Source organism: Pyxicephalus adspersus, chromosome 5, assembly GCF_032062135.1.
Source record: "Pyxicephalus adspersus chromosome 5, UCB_Pads_2.0, whole genome shotgun sequence".
Lineage (NCBI taxonomy): Eukaryota > Metazoa > Chordata > Amphibia > Anura > Pyxicephalidae > Pyxicephalus > Pyxicephalus adspersus.
The window spans coordinates 105,318,477-105,342,360 of record NC_092862.1 but is presented as its reverse complement, the minus strand read 5'-3'; the positions used below and the strand labels follow the sequence as shown (position 1 = coordinate 105,342,360).

The following is a 23,884-nucleotide window of genomic DNA, read 5'->3' as shown; positions in this document are numbered from 1 at the left end:
ACAAAAGTGTTTATTAGTAAACAACAAATTTTTAGCTCAAAGGTTTGGCCAGTATCCTCTGCTTAGCTGCATGTATCCCAAGGATATGTGCAGACATTCATAACTGCATTTTTAACTATTCATGTTTTCCCAAACCTTAATAGATATAAAATAGAAACCTTATTCACATTTAACTTCACTCAGAAGACAATGGCATCCAACAATTAAAAATTAATTTATAAAATTAGATTGCACTGTGACCTAGATAATAAGTTTGATAATGAAATCTAGTCACATGGCTCCACAGTCCATATTGTATCATAGTAACTGTAAATGGTGAGTAGGCTTAATACAAAGAAGTCACATTCTTTCACAAAAGTCAATTCAGTCCTTTTGTACCTCAAGACAACAGCACATTAGCTGGTGATCTTGCTATCATTCTGTCTACCAAAGTTGTTATTAGTAAACGCAAAAATTATTGTGGTAAAGGCTTTCGGGGGACAAGCATTGCTGTCAATGCTGAATACCCCACAATAAACCTACTTAGAAAGCGGTGATTATCACTGGATTAGCAAATAAAATTCAAGACTTTATTATATATCTTTAACAACAGCATGCTGATTTCAAGATACTGTGTTCTAAACACAACATCATGAAACCAAGAATACTTAATTTATGAGATGAAATGACGACTTGTATGATAATCACTTCTATCGAAACAGCAGAAGGTGTATAATAATAATAATAATAATGCCCTGAAAATTATGGAGTAAATATTTTATCCATGACTGCATAGCGTGCATTATTGACACAATAACACATGTTCTACATCTGATTACATAAACAAGCAATTGCCACTCATTTACGATTGCTTATGTGGTTTAATAATGTCAGTGCCTGATCACTGGCCATCATGGCTCCTCTTATTGACAAGAATAGGTTGTGGTGGGGTCTTCCCAATTCTTAGAATGGGAGTTCTTTAAAAAAAAAAAAAACAAATCAAACTGGAAGGAAAAAAACTTGATAAAAGCTGAGAGAAAGTAAGGATAGAGTAAATATCTGTTTTGGCTCGAGACGTAAATTCAAAGCTTTTCACAACATAAACGAGTGGAAGCAAAACAGCTTGCAGATTAATTGCAACTCAACAAGTGTTTCCTTTTTGTGAGAGAATAAAGAAAGTGACCACAATTGCACTAAGAAGGCATTCTAGCTGCAACATTCACCGTAACATTATGATGCTAAAATAGAATTACGCTGTCAATTACCAACCTCTTATGGTTTTCAAGCTTAAAGCTGATAAAAAGGCAGCGTGAGCTCTCAGGGGAAGCTGGTTCTGCAGCACTTCTGTAGGCCATTTTCTAAATGAGTTAATATGCTACATGTTAAGTAGAGACTTTATGAGAGAATTCAACCAGAAGTATATATTCCCCACTAATTCTCATTACAGGACCTTGTTTTTCTTCTTATAGGCTGAGCATACAGTCTATTTTACAATACAAGAAAAGAAGACAAATAAAGAAGCAATAGTCACCAGCTCCTAAGGCCTAAAGCCATTCTGTTAGATCGAAGGAAAATAAGGCTGCGGTTTGCTAACAGGCACCAGAGAGTAGCTGATCTTACCATACCAGTTATTCCCCCATTGTCAATCCATCACTGCACCCATTATAAGAATTCTATAACATGTTGTCTCAAAAAGATGTAAAATAAATCACTGCTGCCTTTTAGGTACAAACAGCATTTAGGTATAAAGGAATATGGGACTCTCTACACTCCCTGTACAAGTAGTCCTCGGGTTACATACAAGATAGGAACTGTAGGTTTGTTCCTAGGTTGAATTTGTATGTAAGTCAGAACAGGTATTTTATTTTAACAAATGTAATTAGCACAGATGTTTGTCTCAACATTCTATTAGGCAGCATGGTGTCAGTTACTGTATAAAATCTCCACTGTGAGTTAATCACAAACAAAGCAAAGAAAAAAAAAACAAAAAGAGCAAAAAAACTTGACATTCATTTACTTCTGGAGCAAGCTGTGCTTTGATATGCAAAAAGAAACAACTGCAGAGTTTGTCTAGGTCATTAAGGAGTTACATGAGGCTGGTGAAAAAGCTCACCCCTCCCCCTCTAAGATCACCCACAACCTCAGCTGTGTTTAGCAAATGAAATTCTTCTGCAAGTCATGCAAACCGCCTCCTCCCCACTCCAGCCTTCGTCCTGCACATAGCGAGCAGGGAGGCGTCCGTATGTCCTTAACCTGGGGACTACCTGTATTTATCGCTATTTGGATCTATTTAGTAGGGACAGAGGTGTCTTGAGTTGTAGGGACAGAGGTGTCTTGAGTTGTAGGGACAGAGGTGTCTTGAGTTGTAGGGACAGAGGTTTCTTGAGTTTTAGGTTATCACCTTGACAAAACAATCAACAATTTTTTTTTTGATACAGTGGGGAAATAGGAAAATATTAAACGTTTTATATACTTATACCACAAGCAATGTATAAAAATGAATTAACAACTAAATTAGCTTACCAATGTATTTTACCTTTAAATTTACAGTTACAAGTACAAAGGGACATATTTTAGAGCAGTTAATCTGACACTCACTGCAGTGGAATCTTTCTTGTAAATGTTTTAAAGTCTTTGTCAAAAGGAAAGTATGGAAGCTGCCACTGCTGGCCCCTAGAAGAGTGATGCCCAACCTTTTTAATATGGGGGCCGCTGTTGAGATAAAACCCCAAATGCAAGTAAACATTAAAGATGTATATTAAAACTAGAATAGTTTTAATTTAAAATAAAATTAAATGGAAAGGTTTTTAGTTAACGTAGCATACATGCACTAAACAAAGGAAAAGACAAATCATGTCAATTTCTGCACTCAGCATTTGATGCTCATTTATTAATGCAACCTTTTTGTTAAAGAAAGATACAAAACTAAAGCTATCATGCAGTGCTGGCCGGTCATATATTGCTCCCTGCTCACCATTCCTGTACAAAAATGCAGAAGCTACACCATGCAATGTGTCCTGACAGTTGTAGGGGGCCACTAACCATCTTTGTACCCCAAAATCTCTGCAATGGATTCTTCCAGAAAAATGCAATTCATGTGACAGATAGCAAGGGGGGTCTTAATACCACATCTTCAGGTGCCTACATCTCCCTGTTCCTGAAAAAATAGGGTTCACAGAAGGTAAATGGTCAGCTATGTGTGACGGGTAGCACAGTATGACGGGTATAGTTTTTCGTATCTTGTGATGGTGTCGAAGTAATGAATTTTAGGGGGAGTAAGACATAGGAGTCCCCCCACTTGCAGTTACATTTCCCTTTTCTTACAGAGAAATTGAGGTTCATAAAGAGTAAGGGGTTAGCTATGTGTGACAAGGTAGCATGATATGATGGGTATAAAATATTATTTAGTGGAGGTGGAAAAAAAGGCGCATTTCCTACTGGCTCCCACATTTTCAGTTGCCAAATTCCCTCTGTTCCGGAGAAATTAGGGAGCACAGCGGATAAGTGGCCAGGAATATGTAACAGGCACCCCACCAGCCCCTCAGTCCCTCACACCACAGCGTCTGCAGATTTGACTCCAGGCAGCAGTGAGCAGTACTGAGTGTCTCCCCCTAGGCAGCGTTCTACGGCATGAGGAAGAGGGAACAGCATAGCAACCTCACCGCCAGTCTGAACACTGTCTTGAAGTTTTGTGAACAAGCAAGTACCGTATTTTTCGGACCATAAGACGCACTTTTTTCCCCCCCGTCCCTGCGTCTTATGGTCCAAATGTAGCCTCTGTGCCCGGGCCGTCTCTCCGGTATCCTCCCCAGCCGCTGTCCCGTCCCCCCTGTGTAGCCCCCGCAGGCTTTTCTCCTGTCCAGCGCGGCCAGAGTGACTGTGACTCCTGTCACTCTGGTATCTTGCGTCCTCCCACTCTCAGCATGATTGGCTGACAAAGTCATGCTGGGAGCAGGAAAGCACACACATACACAACACACGTACACAACACAAAGTAAACAAATGTTATATTGCAATCCGATTGTCATACATAGTATGACAATCGGATTACAACTGAAAGGAAATACTCACCCAGGTGTCCGCAGCTCTGCTTGCTGCTGGCATCTTGCAGAGAGATGTATAGCACAATGCAGAAATCCTGCATTATGCTAAGTATCTCTCCACACATGCCAGCAGCTTCCAGCCTCCGTATCTGTCTCAGTCTGTGTGAGCACGCAGGGAAATCCCCCCCCTCACATCACTCGGAGGATGAGTCATCTTCCAGTGATGTGATTGGTGATGTATGGGGGTGTGTCAGGGAGGGAAATTTAAAGGCAGAGTACAATGTAATCTGCTTTTAAATGGTTTTTACAGTACAAAAACACCACACAACATAAAAATAAAAGTACCGTACATTTTGATTTTATTTTTAGATTACATTGTTGTCTATTATTTCATTATTGTTTTAAATTATTATTTATATTTATGTATTATATTATAATTTATGATTTCAATATAATAAATAAATATAAATAATGTTAATAATGGTTCTAAATGCTGCTGTTTACAGGGTTGATTACATGTGTTTATGACTGTGCTGTTTAATGCACATAAAATATTTTAGGACACTATTTGTTTCAGAATATTTTTTTCTTCATTTCCCTTCTCTAAAAACTGGTGCGTCTTATGGTCCAGTGCGTCTTATGGTCCGAAAAATACGGTATATATTTGGGGCACCACAGCGCAGAGCAAATTGACAGTACTCTAATGCCTATTCCCATGGAAGTGGCCCCCGGGGGTCCCTAACATGCAAACTCAATTTGGGGACCCTGGTCTTGAAATAGCCTCCCTTAATGTGAAAATATCCCTGAATGTTATTAGGATTTTATGCTTGTGACCCCGTATCGAGCAACTTGTTATATTTAATATGCTGAAACAGGATCAATCAGTTTATGACTTTTACCATTGCAGAAATATTTAAGCTAGCTTTCTACTACCTTTCTGAATTTGAGATAATATGGCAGACCATATACATTGATGTAAAAAAGAAAGTACACCCACAGCAGAAAGGCTTAGGTTTACAAAATGTATTTGAATAAACCACAAGACTTCTGGAACAATGTCCTTTGGAGAGACAAAAGTCTCCCATGTACTGTGTAATATCTATGGATATTTTGGTTGCTGGAACTAGATTGGTTGACTTCTTTGGTGTCCTTGTCCTGCTCCAGTGATCTCCTGGTACTGTGTCAGTCTTTGTTCCCCATCACCATCCCTTGCACAAAGATGTCTTGGGGGCAACTATGTGATAGGACTAATGGAGGCTTGCTATAGGTGGGAGTGCAGAGTTGGATTGGGGAATTGGGGCCTGGTAAACACTGGCATTGGACCAGACACTCAGTGTGTTGCTATGGATATTTTAATGATTTTACAGCTAATGTGAAAATTATTATGTTACAATCTTAAAATGTAGTTGAATTCCAGTGTTCAGCTCCCACCCTTAAAATGGGAATTGACTGGTCTGCCCAAGTATACAGAAAGGTGTGTTTTACAGAATATGGAGGCAGATTGAAGAGACAAGCATGTGGTGAGACAAAAGAGAACAACAGAGAATACACACAGACATGAAGAGGGAAAACAGAGGAAGAAGAGGAGTGTAAATGGCTGTCTTGATCAAGCAAACATTTGGAACTGAGGTCCCTCATTTAAAGCCAAGTAACAATTAACTGTACAGAGTATTGTAATTTGCTTAAAGTTGGGTAACATTTCAGGGTTGTTTGCTTATGTATGTTTGTATATTGACGTTCTCATCAGTGCTTGCTAACCTGTTTATCTTCTCAGTAGTTATTGCTGCATCTCAGTAAATATATAAATATATATATATATATATATATATATATACATACATATATATTTAAACATGTGGTTGGCATGTGCTCCTAGTGCAGCAGAGGGAGAGTTATCTATTCAGCAGAAATACATTTCATTTTCGGGTGATTTTTTAACCCCCCAAACATGGCAGTACAAATGATGGGTTCTTTAACTTCAAAGGCATTTTCCCATTCCACACCTTTGCAGACCTCCTCTGGTTAAATAGGCTACTGCTAGAACATGGAATGCACGCTGCTTTTCAGTGCACAAATATCTCCAGTATGAGACTATACTTTCCCCCATTTTTATCTGATTCTATCTGCTCTCTCACTGGGTGTTCCTCCAGCTCCTCAGCCTTTACCCTTCTGCATCCAATATCAACCCCCCACTTCTGTGACATCCCCACTCTACCTCTTTTCCAGTATGTTTTTAATGATGTCACTGAATCATCAATGCTACATCTACAGAAGACAAAAAAAAGCATTTATATTGCTCTATTTAACTGTTAAACATCATACATCTTTCAATGCCAATATTCAGTCATAACTGTCAGTCTATTGGGTGTCCCACATATCATGTAAGTTGTAAATTTCTTATCGCATTCAGGTTAAATTATTTATAGAAATATTTGTTATTTCTTTCAGGACTGGACAAATACAAAATCAGATGATGAAAGATGGCACCCTTTTTTACCTAGGAAAATGAATTACATTACAGGTGAACCTATAAACTACTAGGTACTCACAGTGATCAGAATTGGAGAGAATAAAACCTCAGGGGGAAAACAGCAGTCAAAAGCAGAAAACAGAAAACACAGGTAAATCTAGAACGTAATAATAAATAATTGGAGCCAACAACTAATAAAAAATTGATGTAATTTTACTTGGGAGCCTATTTGTGTACTGAAGTCTTTCTTTATGAACTAACTGTTCACTGCATTATATTTGCAATACAGTCATGTAGAAGTATGTTGCTTTTTGGTTGAATCTTGAGTGTTAATTTTTTTAAGGCATATTTCAAGTGCTCTTCTTTTCCTGCTTACAAGCTATTGCAACCAAAGGTTTAAAAACATTTGATTACAGGTGCTCAAGGTGGCCAAGTATAGTAAATGTGTGCAAACATAACTCCCAAAAATCATAGGTTCTTCTTTTTATAATATAGCTAAACAAGAAAAGGAAAACACTGTACCCACTGCTTACAACAACCACAATGAAAAATATTATCTACTTTAATAAATCAATAACAAATTATGCGCTTATGTATACAAAAAGAAAATTCCCAAATGGAAAATCCTGGCAGAATTGTATAGGATTCTCATAAATAAACTGTGAAGAGGCTTTTCCAGAGTTACTTAATAACTCTCTGTCACTGTGACAGTGGGATCACTTCCAAAAGGTAATGGGGAAGAGATAACGACAGCTCTTTCTACCATGAACAGATGATAGTTTGGGCCATGCTAGAGTAAATAATCTCTCCCAGGGGAGCCAAGAGACACACAGGGGCTGTTCATCTTAGACTAAACTTTGCGGAATCCTACGACTGGAAATAAAAACACAGCATCTTTCATGCCAAAACACAGAGACAAAAGATTTAGACTATAAAAGCAGGTCAAGCGAAGAGCAATGAAACAAACATCCTAAATATGGATTTTTAAAATTTACAATACATAGAAAAAAAAGTAGTATATACAAGACTCCTAAAAATGCTATAAAAGTCAACTTTTCTTCTTACAATATATTACAGGAAGCCAGTGAAACCAGGGCTCACACAAGAAAAGTATATTGTTATGTCTACTGCTTTCAATTAGCTATGTCCTTAGGAGGACATAACAGAGTTAAACAGAGACAAGTTTTAGGAAATAAGTAAACTAATACAGGGTTCTGTTAAATGATACCTTTATTCACTAAATGGCTTTGTTACATTACTGTTTTGCACACCTAAAAACTATAGGGCCAGTTGATAGGGTAGTATTTGTAGACATTACATGACCTCTAAGTTTTAAAACTTAGGGGTCTATTTAACAATGAGTAATCTAGGATTCATTCAAACATGCCTACCTGAATAAAAGTTTTTAAATATACTCCCCTGTCCTCATTCTGTCACAGATGCCACCATCTTCTTCTTTTTCTCTACCTGGTTTCCTGATTTTGTCCACCTTGATTGGCCAGGCCAGTATGTAATTCCCAGGCATACTGAATGCTTAATGAATGTTCGTTCAGTCCAGGCAGCCCTGGTGGATGCCGGAATACCTGAGATATCCCAGCACTGTTTTTTTTAAAGAACATAGTAAACAGCTAACAAATATTGCAATCAAAACTATAGTTCTGTCTTTACACGTTTACACATTTTCAGACAAGACTGAGTTAGAAAAACAGGCTAATTTTGGGTAAAAATTGTATGAATCACAGATGAAAACAACAACCCCTGAAACATTGAACTTAAAATTAAGCCTGCATGGTTATATTAATATAGGTCTGAACAATCAGATTCCTTCATAACCATAGCCACTTGTTACTGGATTTCTATAGGCCACAGGTAAAAAAAACTACTTAAAGGTTTATGGAAAATCTTAACTACCATAGTAACACCAAGCACATGTCAACAAAAAGGACTTAAATTGAATAGAGTTGAAACTAATTTATATAATGCATAAATCTTACTCCGCTCAATCAAATCTTAAATAGTGGAATTTAATTTAATTAACTTACCTTTCAGTTTATAGACTTCTCCACTGGCGGAATATACAACAATCATGAAGGGAGCCTCATCACTCAGGGAAACCAGAGATCCAGCTAGAGACAAGGACCCTCTGGGTTTCTGGTTTTTGTTTGCCTCTGTAACAAAATACTGCAGGATCCCAGATTCAAAGTCCAGTAAAAAATATCTGTAAATGATAAAAAAAAAATGCATTACATATATTTTTGCATTGTTTGTGATTAATGCACGTTTAAATAAAAAACAAGCAAAGATGTCATTTTGTGGCCTCAGGTGAAACCGCTGAAGTATACGCTTTTCAGTACACTTATTTACAATTCGACAGCTCCATTATTCACATATTGATGGTATGCAAAATACATTTATACAATCATGATCATTATATTTGTTATCTCCCTAAGGCTACATACACACGTCAGATGATTCTTGGCCGATAATCGGCTCAGGGATGATATCAGAAGAGAATCTGGTGTGTGCACAGTGCTCGTCATCCATCGTTCCAACGACCATCCTGGCAGATGCACAGACGACGAACTATCATAATGAAAGTGAAGGGCAGAGAGCAGCATCTTTTGTCGCTAGAAAGTATTGTGAAAGATCTTTTCCAATGACAATTATTGCACGTGTGTACCCAGCCTAAAAAAATATTTCTGTATAAGCCACCATCTATCCCGATTCCAACTTGTCCTCCTATATGGTTTGAAATACGTTCATCCACTAGTTGGCTTCAGAGAGGTTTATTGTTCACGTGAACCTGTATATGCCTATGCTAGAAAATTTACCAGGAATCTGCAGGTTCTAAAACTATAGTGAGCTTGTTATGTGTTCAAAGTTCATCATAATACAAGAAGTATAATCATTTTTATTATATTGCTTTCCTTATTAACACATTCTAAAGCAAGTACACCCTCTCCCTGCAGTCAATCAGATTTATGCCAACACATCAAATATAACTCTTTCCAGGGCCCAGCAAGCTGTGCAGTATCCTCTGCCCATATTTAAACCTTCAATATTTATAGTTCACAACTTGGTATCTCTTCAGAAGAATCTCAGTGTGCAAGTGTTTTAAAGAATAACATGTTATCACATGCAAATGTAATTGCTAAAACTGTTAAAATTCTCATGGCAATGTGAAAAAATGTTTTAAACATAAAATAAATAATTTAGATCATCAGTATCCCTTACTGTTACAAGCCCATAGACTACAAGAAAGCAGAGAAAGTAATATCAGTAATGCTCACAAGATCTCAATATGGAAAAATCCCAGTCAATTATTTAAAACGTATAGTTATATGCTTTGAATTTAATTTATATGGCAAGGAGTTCAACCTGCAACATTTTTATTTTATTGCCTTTTTGAGATAATAATTCTCATCATAATTTAGCTAAATGCAGACAAAGGTGTCCAAAAAGCTATCAAACACAAATGTCATAAAGGTGAGGATACAAGAAAGTTAAACACCTTGTTCTACAGGACTGCTAACATTTCTGTTTGTAGAATGAAGCAACTGCAGAGTTTATTAAGGACATAATTTTTTTTTTAATCTTTTTTTATTGAAGCTTTTGCACAATTCAAACAAAAACCAATAAACATAACGACATCCTCCTCAATCATACTATGTCTTCCATCATCATGGAATCCAAAAATAAAATTATTATAAAATAATACAATCAAAACAAGACAAAATATACTAAATGATAACATAAGACACTGGGGGGAGGCAAAATATAATGTTTGCCCAAAAGTCTTATTGTTCAATAATTTGTTTAACAACTGTTGCCTATTATAACCTTACAAATATTCTTATGAATGTGATTTTCACCATTGGAAGGACTTCATGAATCTGATCGGAGTTACATTATTTCAGCCTGGCCATTTAAGAGGGCCGAAGTTCTTAAAGAAGGAAGAAGATGGTGGCACCCTGCGAGGAAATGTGGACAGGTGAGTATAGTGGTTTTATAGCGGTTTAGTTCCGCTTTGAAATTTGAAGATTTATTTTCAAAGCTTTAAGGAGACTATTTATAAACATTTCATCCAATATTTAAAAACACGCTGTTCACATTCAACAATTCAATTAGAAAATGTGTAAATCGATTTTTTTGAGAAACATCCAAGGGTGATACTTGGGGACAAGGGATGCCTTATTGGCAAGATCACTAAATAAAAATAAAGGAAGAGCCATCAAACATACAACCATCATATTTGAGAACTAGAAAGCTGCAATAGATTGCATTTTTGAGTACACTTTTAAATGACAAGTAGGTTTGAATGCACACTGTATAAAAAAATCACAAATATTCCAAATGCTTTTATAAATCATCACACTGTATTCAAAACTACTAAGAGATTAAAAGCGCAGACTGGATATGTCGATGATTCCAATACTGGTCACGTAGGAGTAGTTGTGTCATGCTTCTTTCCCATCTTAGAACTATTACTGCTACCAACCATTACACCATTACATATATTGTTCAAAGGATGAACTAGAAATGTGTCAGTGTGTTTCACTGACCAAAAAAATGACTTTTATTTTCTATTGTAGGGAAGAAATTTTAGAAGATATACAATAATTGTAAAAATGATCTTGACAAGCCTCTTGCTTTCATGATCCCTGACACAATTGCAGTGTGAAAGCATATCATGAGCATTACCCTGTCATGGTTAGTTGAACAAGCGCAGCTAATGTGCCTTCACAATATCGATTGTACCGCCAAGAGAAAAGGCAGGCAATCACAAAGGAGGGTCCTGGCTGTAATGTTAATGCTGTTTCTGTGCAGGTAATCAAACATGTATTCAGGATGAACAAAAGGAGAACATGGAGGAATGAAAACCTTCTGAGATTCCACAGGATAGTTTTATTGTTACATTCCAGTGCTTCTGTGAACTGGTTCATATGCTTCTGAACCTTCAGCAAAGAACAGCTGTCACTCAGACCCCCTAAGGACAGGTTTGCTTTCCAGCAGTCCAATTGAGAAATGTGAGATGCAATTACTTCGTACAAAAATAAAAATCTGAATGAGTTTATCTTAAAACACTGCAGAGTGCTTTGAAATACCAGCAACATCAATAATATTACAAATAAAAACTGTAATATTAGAAACAAAATATTTCACCTATTTGTTTTCCACATAGGTTCAAGTAAATCTGTAGCTATGGTATCTCAAGCTTACAACAGAAAAGTAACCTACCTTTCAGTCATAAGACCTGAGTCTTGGAGAGTCTTGGAACATATTGTCCTTCAAAGGATAAGGGCACATTAACAACAAAGTACATCCATCCCTTAGCCTCCCTTCCCTGACCTTACCTAATCTTCCTCTGATACATACAGTAGGGGGTCTGAAGAAAGACCGATGCACACGGAAAGCAAGGGTCCTTCTTTGAATTATGCAGCAGGGAACATATTTTTCTACTCTGTTGTGGCTGCTTGCTAAGGAATATAAACTGTTTGATTTTGCACATCTTCTGTATTGATGCATTTGTAAAATATTTTGCTTATTTTAACATTTATCTGAGCTTTCGAAGGAGGACTCTGAGTTAGCTAATTTAGTTTGTCCTTCATACTCAGGGAATGAATAGAACATAAAGAATATACAGGGTTATTTTAGATGAGATGAAACAGAATAATAAATGTAAATGTTGTTATTACAATATATATCCAATAGCATAAAGTACTTTTGTAAACAGTTATAGTTAATAATTAGGCTGTTTAGTACTTTATAACATTTGGCATTCGCTTTCATGTGAGGAATTAGCTGTAGTATGTGTATACAAACTGGAAATAAAAAATGATTTATTGTTGCAAGCTCAAGGGGATTATTTTTTCTTTTAAATAAATTATTACTAGTTCAAATACATATATGCGGTTTAACAGCTTAGGTGAATTAGGTGCTGAGACGAGCACAACCGTTTATCTTGGGTGAGAATCATGTGACGTGTGCACATATCTTTGGATGGAACATCAGTTCTTAGTTGGTCTGTAATCATGGGGAAAAAAACATTAACTCAAAATCAAGAAAGTCTTTAGATACATGCAGAGCAGACAAATAAAAACAAAGACATTTCCACTTAACTATTTTTAGCACATTTGACATCATAATATTTTATTGGGGCAGCACACTGACTCAGAGGTTAGAACTCTGGCCTCTGCAGCGCTAGGTCCCAGGTTTGAATCTCTATCTGCCTGGAGTTTGCCGGTTCTCCCTGTGTTTGCATGGGTTTCCTCCGGGTACTCTGGTTTCCACTCACATTCCAAAAACATGCAGTTGGGTCCCGCCCAAACCCCAAATTGACCTTAGACTGTATTAACCCCTGAGTGTGGCTCGGTGTAAATTATCTATACCAGAAGCAGTAACCCCTAGCCACACTCGGGGTGGCATTGCCAGGGAGTTTAAAAGTCCTACCTGGTTCCCACATTCGAGCGGCGTCCTCCGACATCTGCGTTCCCGGCTTTTAAACATTGGGGACGCGAGGCCAGGGGAAGCATTGGGCATCTGCTCGCAAGTAGGAGGCTGGGAGGCAGAAAATTTAACATATAACAGTAACATAAAATAAACATAAAACTTAGTATTTATACCGGCAGGGAGGTGAAAGACACATGACTGAGGTAGGGACATTGGATTGTGAGCCCCTTTGAGGGGCAGTTAGTGACATGACTATAGATTTTGTAAAGTGCTGAGTAATATGTTGACGCTATATAAATAAAAATTTGTCTCAATAATTTACTTCCAATCTAATAATTTATCTAACCGCAGCACACGTTTTCATTTCCACAAGGGAAAGAGACCTTATTTACAAAAGTTTACAAGAAGAATGGCAACACATATGGTCTGCAAAGTGTGGCTCTTTACTGCACTTTCCTTCAACTCATTATCCCCCTACAGATTTCAATCTGTACATTGTTATCCCCTCCCCCATACATATTAAAAGTAAGCGATTCTCTGTAAATCTAGACAATTCAAATTATTAATTTACCCTAACCTGGCCCTTTTCCTCCTAACTCTTTCTACCAAGGTAACCATCTCTTCTATCACAATAGCCTTACAAATATCTTATTTGTTAATTTGTGCTGTGTTGAGACATTGGGCCTGATTTATCAAAGCTCCCGAAGACTAGAGAAGACGAACTACCAAAATAACACCAGAGTGATCCAGCAAATCTGGAATGGATCTGGTCCAGGATTGAAAACATTTGCCACATAATGGCAAAGAATTTTAGGAAAGGCATTCCAGGTTTTCTAGATCAACCAGGTTCATCCACAATAGTCCATCTTCTCCAATCTTGGAAAGCCTAAATAAATCAAGCACATTATATTTAAAGCACTGTGTTGAATCTTTGTCTCTGTGATTTTATGCCTAGTCATAGGCCTGATTTATTAAAGTTCTCCAAGGCTGGAGAGGATACACTTTTATTTGTGAACCTGGGTGAGTCAGCAAAACCTGGAATGGATCTTGTTCACTTTCAAGAAATCCATTACAGGTTTGCTGGATCACCCAGGATGAAGTGTATCTTCTCCAGCCTTGGAAAGCTTTAACAAATCAGGCCCATAATCTTTACAACTCCCAATTCCGAACTTTCCCTTTCACCCAGTTTCAACTGTAGGCATAATCTATTTCCAGTCTCTCACTCCATTTAAACACACTACAGGCCTAAAGTTAAGCTGCCATCTTCAAGTATAACATTTTGACTGTGGAATTAGTTCTTGCATTTCTCGATTATGATCTATACTGAAGTATTATCCTCAGAGATTAAAACGAAGTTGATATTCAAAACAACTTTTCAATGCATAAACTCCTGTAGGAGCTTCAACAGTTACCACTTTAATGTTCTGTCTCTCTAAATTATACTTTGTAATTTAATACAGATATTAAAACCAAAAAGTATATTTTCCCTGTGTGCAACTACCAGGTTTTTTCAAATGAAACCTAGATATTGAAATAGAACGCTGCACAAAGAATTAACCCTATGATAAATGATCGGCTTGGGAAACTTTTAGATACCCATATTTAGTAGAGTAAGTGCGCTAACCTTGTCTTTTTCAAACATCATTTGTATGTAATAACCATGATTGGTATTCCCAGTTATTATCGGATTGAACCCATACGGATTGTTCTCAATTGTTTGAAAAAAACTTTCACCTTGAATGCAAAATAATGTCTTTCTACATGCCTAACTCAATCTAAAATGCAAAGTAACCTTTAATCTGGTCATATCCTATCTGGGCATACATATACCAGAAGCGTAGGAACTCAAACACAAAGCTAAAGCATTTAAGTAAGTAAGGGTTAGAAGGAAAGAATTTCTATCACTGTCTGTGTATCAATTGGGGAGATATAACCATTTAGAAGAATATTGGTAACATGGTATCCTTGTGACACCAGGACAAGATGAGAAAATAGTGATTGCCAGAATAGAACAGATTGCAATAACAATCTCACAAGTTCTAACCTTTAACTACCCCACTCAGGAAAGTGCTTTAGACGGTTTGGCCCTTTTTAAAGAGTTTTTTCCATTACTTCTTGCCCCGCTGAACCGGTGTTGCTGCCATAGGAAGTGAGCAGAAATGTCTTCAATGCGGGCACAAACAGCAAACAGATCCTGACAGATTCTAATTTATCCNCCCCCCCCCCCATTTAAAACTTTAAAAATAGCTGGAATTAGAGAAAACGTATACCAGTTTACAGGTCTACAGTCTAGATTCAGAAATGATTTGCAATTTTATAATGCTATTCACAGTGCTGCAGGATGTCTTCATTCTCTTTGTAAGATGTTCAAGTGCCTGCACCATTGCTTTCTGCATATTTAGGATAATTCATAGAAATGAAATGAAATAGCTACTGCAAATGCAGAAAGGAAATAGCAGGAAATGTCTTTGTCAATCAATGTAGCTCAGCTGAGATGTTCTAGTATGAATACATTGCTTCAATATTAAGCAATAAATATATACACTATAGGACTGCTTATTACAAAGCCTAATGCTTGTGGCTCTAAAAAAAAATCAATACACTTCAGCAACAGAAATTTAAATATCTCTCTTACATAAGAAACTATGTAAAATCTGTAAAATATTTTAAAAAGTTGGACATATACCTGTGTATACAGCTTAAATAGATATGATCCCCTGGTTTTTGGTCGTGCTACACCCCTAAAGGAAATGGAAAGAAGGGCAAAAAGAAGGGCAGAATTTCTTATCTGCAAAATGCGTTAAGACAATTTGATCTAAAAAAAAAAAACTTGGGACTCCCCGTATCCTTTTGTGGACATATGACATAATAAAAGTCAACTTTGATTGGTATTTCTGAATTATACAATATGCTCATTTATAGTGTTTTCATGTTCGCCTATCAAGAATAAAGATTTGCTGTTTTAAATTATATATTTGCTGCTATAAACCCCTTCTTTCTAATACTTACTAATATTTGCATGTACTTGTGTACACATTAACAATAATAGTGATTAAAGATGTATTTACCCTGAGGCAGAAGGGTAACAGCACGCAGTAAAAAATCAGCAACTGGCTTTTACACTTTTGCAAATCATTCTGATGGTAGGATTGTAACTCTAATAATTTCAGGGGCTCAAAACAGTCCCCATTTACCAGGGTGACAAAATATACATATAAAATATAATCAGTATACTGTATCAACTGGTATGTAGGTAGTATAGGATAAATAATATTTGTAGACATGAAGAGAAATACTATACAATACAATGAAGTCAAGTACACATGAAAAGTAGATAAAAGTTGAAAACAAAAACTTTAAAATTCTATTCTTTAAAATGTAATATAAAATATACGAATACATATAAAGTGAATCTAAAATGTAACAGCTTTTCTTTCCTGAACACCCAGTCCCTACTTGAGCAAAGAGTCAACCTTTGGCAACTACTCCGGGGGAAGCTATTTAAAGAGAATCTACCCTGTTTAAGACCTGACTGAGAACATTAACTGCATTAAGACATTCAGTGCCCCGCACCTTTCTCCAACTTCCCACACAATGTAAATTCTTCATAGATCACCATTATAAGGGGAAACTACGTTCATAGTCTGTTTCTGGTCAGTATTTTTATGATTTGTTATATAATAAAGTTTTTTTGTCCTTAGGTGATATTGTAAAATGATCCACTCTTGGTGACATATATATTACATACATTATTCTTTTATACTTAACATTTTCTACAAAAATGTATTATGATCATGTACTGGAAGCTGAATAAACATTCATTTTTAGAATGGGCTCCATAAACCTAAAAATGCTTTCAATGGTTCCTACAGGGTTTTTTAAATGCTGCTGTATAGATTGAAATTATGTATGTACATCAGGGCAGCCTATCTGACCCTCATACTTCATTTAGGATTAAAATGATCTCTCTGCAGAAATGTTTACAAGCAAGAATGTGATCCTGGTTGCCTAGGTCAAGAGAAAGAAAGGTACTCTTATACAAAAAATATTAAAGTGATGTAATAAAGGTAAAATGGGCATCTTTGATACATTTAGGAGCATTTTTATTCAAGATTGTGTTAAGATTTTGCCCACTATGAACCTTTATCAGTCGTTTTATAACATAAAATAAACAAAAAAGTAAAGTATTTGTGTTGGGTTTCTACACAGGCTAGAATCACATTTGTGGTGGAGTTGTGTTTACCGCTTCCTTGTGCCTGGAACTGCCAACTCTCTGGAGATGCTAAATGGTAGCGTCTCCCTGCAGCAGGTCCATAGAAAACGAATAGGGGAGACAGTGAGTTGTTGAGTACTGCAAACAGCCACGCGCTGTCAAATGTGTGACGCTGCCGTGTTTGAGCAGCTGGTCCCTGCATCACTACAATATTCTGTAGTAACATACGAGGCATTTTGTCTAACTTTCATCCCACATAAAACAATTGGGGCTTGATTACTAATTTGGATATCGGATAAAGCCAAGCAAATCATTCCTTGTATCCAAATGTACATCAGGACACCAAAAACTCTATGGTTGTACTGTCTTTTGATGAAGACATCCTGCAATAGAAAGCCAAAAGGCTGTGATAAAGGATCCTTACCTTACAGGTGTCTTGGTATGGCCCTGGTCTTGGTGAAGCATGGTAAAATGCCACCACCACCCCCCCTTTACAAAAACCTAATCATGAAATGTGCGTTTCTACCTTAGTATTTGGAATCCAGGTGCACATTGCAAATGCAACTACTTTCTATATTAGTGCTTAATCACAACCACACTTGATTGAATGTTCTAAAGCTACCCGGGCTCAAGAGTCCTACTGTGCCTACTGTGCAAGCCCAGAATTTGGTTGGAGGTGACTGTGGTTTAGCAACATTGTTTAAAAACTTTTCAGAATGAAGACAGGTTCCCTTTACATAATCAGAAAATCTGAAATGGAGTTGTATTTTTAAAATGTAATGCTGCTGCTGTATGCTTATAACCATGTTGCCATTTCAAAAGTTATATAATGCAATAAAACCAACAGCAAGATGAAAAATATGAAATGCATTCTTTACTCAACTGGAAAGGGTGCGTCAGCCTATTTCACAGCCCATTTAATAGAAGCATAGTCTTTACTATTGTTTCAGGTAGTAATAAGGAATAATAGATTCAGAATAGGATGGAACTGTAAAAACCAAACTGATTGCTTGAATGTATGGAGAACGACCTGGAACAAACACCAACATACACATGTAAATAGAATAAAATATATTTAGGCACTGCACAGGTGTAGGCAATCAAATGTAATTTCACTCTCTTATTTTTGGTTGTTGACGGTTTAAACAACTGTCTATCTTAAATCTGCAATTTACATACAGAGAAAAAAATGATTTTAATAAGCCTGTCAATTTAAATATTTAAATGAAGCTGAAATGCTCCACATCATTACAGGAAACACCTGGGGAAAGCAGATGGTCATATAAAACTAATCACCCATATAAAATCACAATACCCGCTGCATTCACTTGAAAAATCACATTTCATTTTGTAGCAGTTTTTAGAATTGTAATTTATTTTTAAAAAATACTTTAGATGCATCCCAAACCTCTACTTCTTACACTATGTCAGGTGGGCTCACTAAAACTAATGATACACTCATTAAACCACCTGGATATCTGGATATTCTACCTAGGGCACGACAGTGATTTATTATTATCCTTAGGACTGAACTACAAGGATGATTTTAATCTTATGATACTTAAAGATTTAACACAAAGCTCTACTGAAGATAAATGCACTAACTTTTCAAGTGATATAGTAGCAGGCACTTCCAGGTACATGCACATGGCACACGTTTTGCAGCCTCCTTAAGTGTTCTGGGAGCCTTTTAATCCAGGCATTCAAATCTGCATCTATGAAATTTGAATTTCGTCTCACCTATTGCCTCTACCTATTGGACTAATAATTGCAGCATAACTGATTAACAGTGAGATGTTGGAAGATGGAAAGACTAAACACAAAATTCTAAGATGAAGTGAATATGCTGCAAATTAGATTGGCAACAATTGGTTGAATTGCCCATGCGTGTCTTATGTTAAAATTTAGTTACATATTGATTGAAGTAATTGTTTTGTTTTTTATTCTTTTGCTTTTTTGTAGTAATTGCTGCATGGGCATTCCTTAAATATAGATAAACTGCACATGTGCTAGTAGGGAGAATATAAAATTTCAGCAATGCTGAAAACAGCATTTGAGGGTTTGATTAAGGATTTGACTATGAAACATAAAACTTTTGCAAGTGCTGACATTTTTGCAAAATTGGGAAAATTTTAACCATACTAAATGCATCAGAGGAGTGATGAAATAAGCTTCCCTAACAGTTTGAGCTAATATCAATACTATACTATGATAATGTATGCTATACAATACTATATAATGCTGCAGCACTCAATACAGTACAAATTATAACATCTTTGCTTTTTCTTAAACAACCATAAATGCAATTTTGATAAAAAATAAATTCCTCAAAAGGCAAAAGGCTTTGGACCTAGAAAGAAGGCAAGACCTTTGCTCACCTTCTCTCACATTATTGAAATATCTTTGACATTGCATTTGGTCTATAGTAACCCCAATATATTATGTACAGTTATGTCATCCCGGTCCATCCAATGAGGATGACAGAAGAGTGTATCTAAGAAGAGAAAGAAGACAGAGATATAATAAGATGACAGAGAGATGTATTAAATATTATCAATACCTAGACAAGTCCATCATAGATTTGATACATGTTCATTTATTTCATGCTTTAGTTTCAGAGCACATTGAAACATTAAAGCAGACATTTAATCTGCTTATTTTATCTGCTTATATTTTACAAGCAGAGTGTATTTCTAGGTATTTCCTACATGTAATGCTGAGCTTAGCGATTAAAAGAATTGAAATATAATGACTGAAAGAGACAGGCCAGGGACAGTATGGTAAGAGCTAGATTATGTTGAACCTTCTCCAGGCAATAAATGACTTTTTGCAACTTCTAATGCACAACTGTAAGATGCTGACAGTGCACTGTGGAGTAAACAATTTCAGTAGAGAAAAGAAACCAGCACAACTGTGCAATAATAAAAGTAGGACTGCAGCTCAGCTTTGAAATGAGGATATTCCAGATCTCTTGGCTAGTAAGAAGGTAGAAAATGTATAAACAGGAAAAACTGAACTTTTCCATTTTTCCTCTAGGTAACTAAAAATGTTGTACTTACATACATACAATATACATAACTAACTACAGGTCAGTTTTAAAACCGATCTACTGTCTTCTGTATGCTTCATACACCACTCCTTGAGACTGAGGGTACCTCTTACCCCAGAAGAGGCGATCCCACAGGTTGAATAGCGCATATGGTGGAGGATGCGCTCACCTCTCTAAAGAGACTGTAAAATGGAGGATGTAATAAAACCGTTGATTCAGGCCTCCACAGCCCAACCAGTTCAACAAGACATCAATCGCCAACAGGGTGAAATGATGAAGCTGTTGTCTGCCCAGATTGTTGCAATATCAGAGACCTAGCAATTGGATTGCAGTGTCCTTAAGAGGTAGTTCTACCCTTGGCAAAGTTAGGTGGGGACTCAGCTGTACCAGTACAAACTGTAAGTAAAACTATTGGTGCAACACACGTTCTGCAGAAAATGACAGTGGCTGATGATGTAGAGGCTTACCTTGCTACTTTTGAGAGGACTGTAGTGCATGAAGGTTGGCCAAAGAACAGTGGGCCTGGTTGATTGCGCCATTTTTGACTGGCAAACCCCAAAAGGCCTATTTTGATCTGGAGCCTGAGACTGCCCTGGACTATGAAAGACTTAGAGCGGAGATCCTTGCATGTTTGGTAACGCTAGCTGTCTGAGCTCAGCGAGTGCACCACTAGGTGTTCAAGCCTGGAAAACCGCCACGTTCACAGATGTATGATCTTATACACCTTACAAGGAAATGGTTACAACCAGAGTGCTTATCGGCTCCAGAGATAGTCGAGCATGTCATTATGGATCATTATCTACGAGCACTGCCTGCCCCTCTGAGGAGCTGGGTAACCCATGGAGACCCCAAATCAGTGGACCCGCTTGTGGAAACGGTACAGTGCAACTGAGGAGTGGTTAACTATTCCAACGGCAGAGCGGACTGTCTCCCATCGAGAGAGATCGCCAGGAACCCATGGCAAGGCTGTTCCAGGGGTTATGGGTCCTGGGAAAAGTAATAAGCCTGTGTCAGACTTTGAAGAGACTGTAGGTGCAAGGCCTAGGGAGGGGCCAAAGAGGGCAGTAAGGTCCAAGTGGCCTTTGAGAGGACTGAGTTGAGAAAATGTAAAATGTTTTCGTGGCCAAGGATTAGGACATACTGCTGCTAGTTGTCCAATAACCAATGAGCCAATGCAATGGGATTTTCGGAAAAACATATGTCTTTGTTTGTGCAGGTTGTGTGTACTGCAGCTAGCCAAAGCAGTCAAGAGAAACAAATGTGTGTTATGTCATTTGATGAAAAACCTGTCACTGCTATGCTGGACTCAGGAAGAGTTGTAATAGCTGAGTTTGTTTGTCCCTCAAAACTCCAACCTAACACTATAGGGGTCATTTGTACACATGGGGATACCCGTGACTACCAGACTGCTGTGGTCAAACTGGCTACACCTTGGGGCTCGGCCGCACATATGGTAGGTGTTTTTCCCACATTGTTTCATGACGACATACTGGGGAGGGATTTTCCATACTTTTGGAAGTTGTGGAAAATAGGATTCAGGAGTATAGGTCTCCTGAAGGTCAGCCTGTTGGAATCAGCCCTGTCCCAGTTGACAGTAATCCAGAAGGAGAAACTGTAGGTGTGACAAATGAAGGTGATATCTCTGTAAGGGCTGGAAGCCAAGAGAAGACGGAGTCCGATGCAGAGGTCACAGACAGTGTTCACAATGCATTGCCTAGTTCTGATGCTGCAGATGCACATGATCGTATGCCGGATTTGGAAGTGAAAAGAGATGAATTTCTTTCTGAGCAACTGAGAGATCTCATGCTGAGTAGAGCGCGGGAAGATGTTAAAGTAATTTAAGGTAAACCTGTTGATGATGCTGACACGAGACTGTCCTTCCCTGACATTGCACTGAGGAAGGAATTGTTGTATCAAGTGATGAAACAAGGTTATGATGTCATTGAGCAACTAATTGTTTCTAAGCCTTATTGAAGGACAGTATTGGATCTTGCCCATGGGCATATAATGAGTGGACACTTGGGGGATGAAGAAAACTAGAGAACGGATAATCCAAAGGTTCTATTGGCCTGGGGTACACAAAGATGTCCGGGATTACTGTGAGTCATGTCCTCTTACCCCAGAAGAGGTAATCCCACAAGGGTGGAATACTGCACTATATTATATATATATATTTGTAGTTACATTTTATAAATACATACATTTATGGTTTTTACAATATCACAAGTCAAAGTGTCAAGTTTGGAAGAGCAATAAAACATCTTATGGTTTCTGCCGTGTAGAATGCTGGTTACTTTGCCTAGTAACAGGAATCCATAGATATACTTTAAATAAGCCCACATTGCTCTTTTCCATTCTATAAAGACTGATAACCCGGAGCCTGTAGAATTATTGTTGTTGGAGTACACAAGATGAATTGTATAAAATCAGCACTTATGCATATTCCATTTCAAATGATGGGTTCAATATAACTGTAACCGAGCCGTAATGGGAGTTGCCTTTGAAATGTCAAGGCGGAGAAATCTAGCAAGATGACTCCAGCTGGGGTTTTGATCTAAAGGAACTGCAAGGAAAGATAACACCTCCTTGAACAGGAAGATCACACCATACCAGGTGTGAGGTATGGGGGTTGTGCATGGAAGCATCTACTTCAAAGATTTCTCCAATCATCCTGCCTGGTGTAGAAACATATCTGCTATGTGATGACCCCCAAAGGAGCCAGAGGACTTGCCCCTAATGCAACAGTGACATCTATTGGAGAATATCAGGGAGTACCTGTGAGCAGTGTATTTCCAGAAGTAGGAGGACACCCAAGTAAGGGGTGGATGCATGGGTGTGGCTGGATGTAGCCAGGGGTCCTGGAGATGTAAAAGAAGGGACAACAGCCACAAATCGCCCTCTTAGCTTATTATTCCCCTATATCTCTTATCTTATCCTCTTATATACATCGTATGCCTCAAAGACCTCTCTTTTTCTCTTACTTACTCCCATTCTCTCTCGAGCTAAGGTGGAGGGTACAGAGGATGGACTCTGCATAACATATCATTTTACTTTGTCTATGTGATTATTATTTAGCTTAATTGGAGTAATTGTTGATTACTTGTTAATTCTTTTCTCTGTTAATAAATATCTTGTTATTTAGGATCTATGTGATTATTAAGCTAATAGGGACTTAGTGAAGATACTGTCTTTCAAGAAAAGGGATAAGGGAAACAGAAAATTTTCCTTCATTATTGTCACTCCATAAGAATTTCCTTCATTATTGGCACCCCAGATGGGACCAGAGGAAAATTTTCTTTCAATCTTACTTTGCCATAATTAGCCTGATTTTTATTGGATGGCACAGCAAACAAATCTGATGTTCTCTCTTTAACTACCTAATGATTTTTTTTAAAGCACAGTATTTTATTTTAAGGTTACTTACTGTGACACATGCAGCGCTTGCAGATCAATAAAAACCTACACGGACTAATTAGTAAATACAAAACCACTGACATATGCTAATCCAGCAACGTTTGTGCTTATTTTTAGAAGAGGTTTTCAGTAAACACTTAAAAATGGCAAATAAATCAGAGCAAAGGCTTCAAGTCAGGAAAGTGCTTTTGCTTATAGCACATTGCCAGAGACAAGCTGGCCAGACACATGGCCATTTCATTGCAAAGGATAATAATAGTAGTTCT

At 37.4% G+C, this 23,884-nt stretch overlaps 1 protein-coding gene across 3 annotated transcripts in view; it reads right to left on the bottom strand.

The window, feature by feature from the left end:
* OSBPL10 (oxysterol binding protein like 10) overlaps nt 1–23,884 on the bottom strand; it is a 195,768-nt gene that overhangs the window by 135,262 nt on the left and 36,622 nt on the right. For all 3 annotated transcript variants that reach the window (XM_072412376.1, XM_072412375.1, XM_072412374.1), the window contains exon 2: nt 8,535–8,710. In XM_072412376.1, coding sequence (XP_072268477.1) covers nt 8,535–8,710 — 176 coding nt within the window. The remainder of the gene's footprint in view (nt 1–8,534; nt 8,711–23,884) is intronic.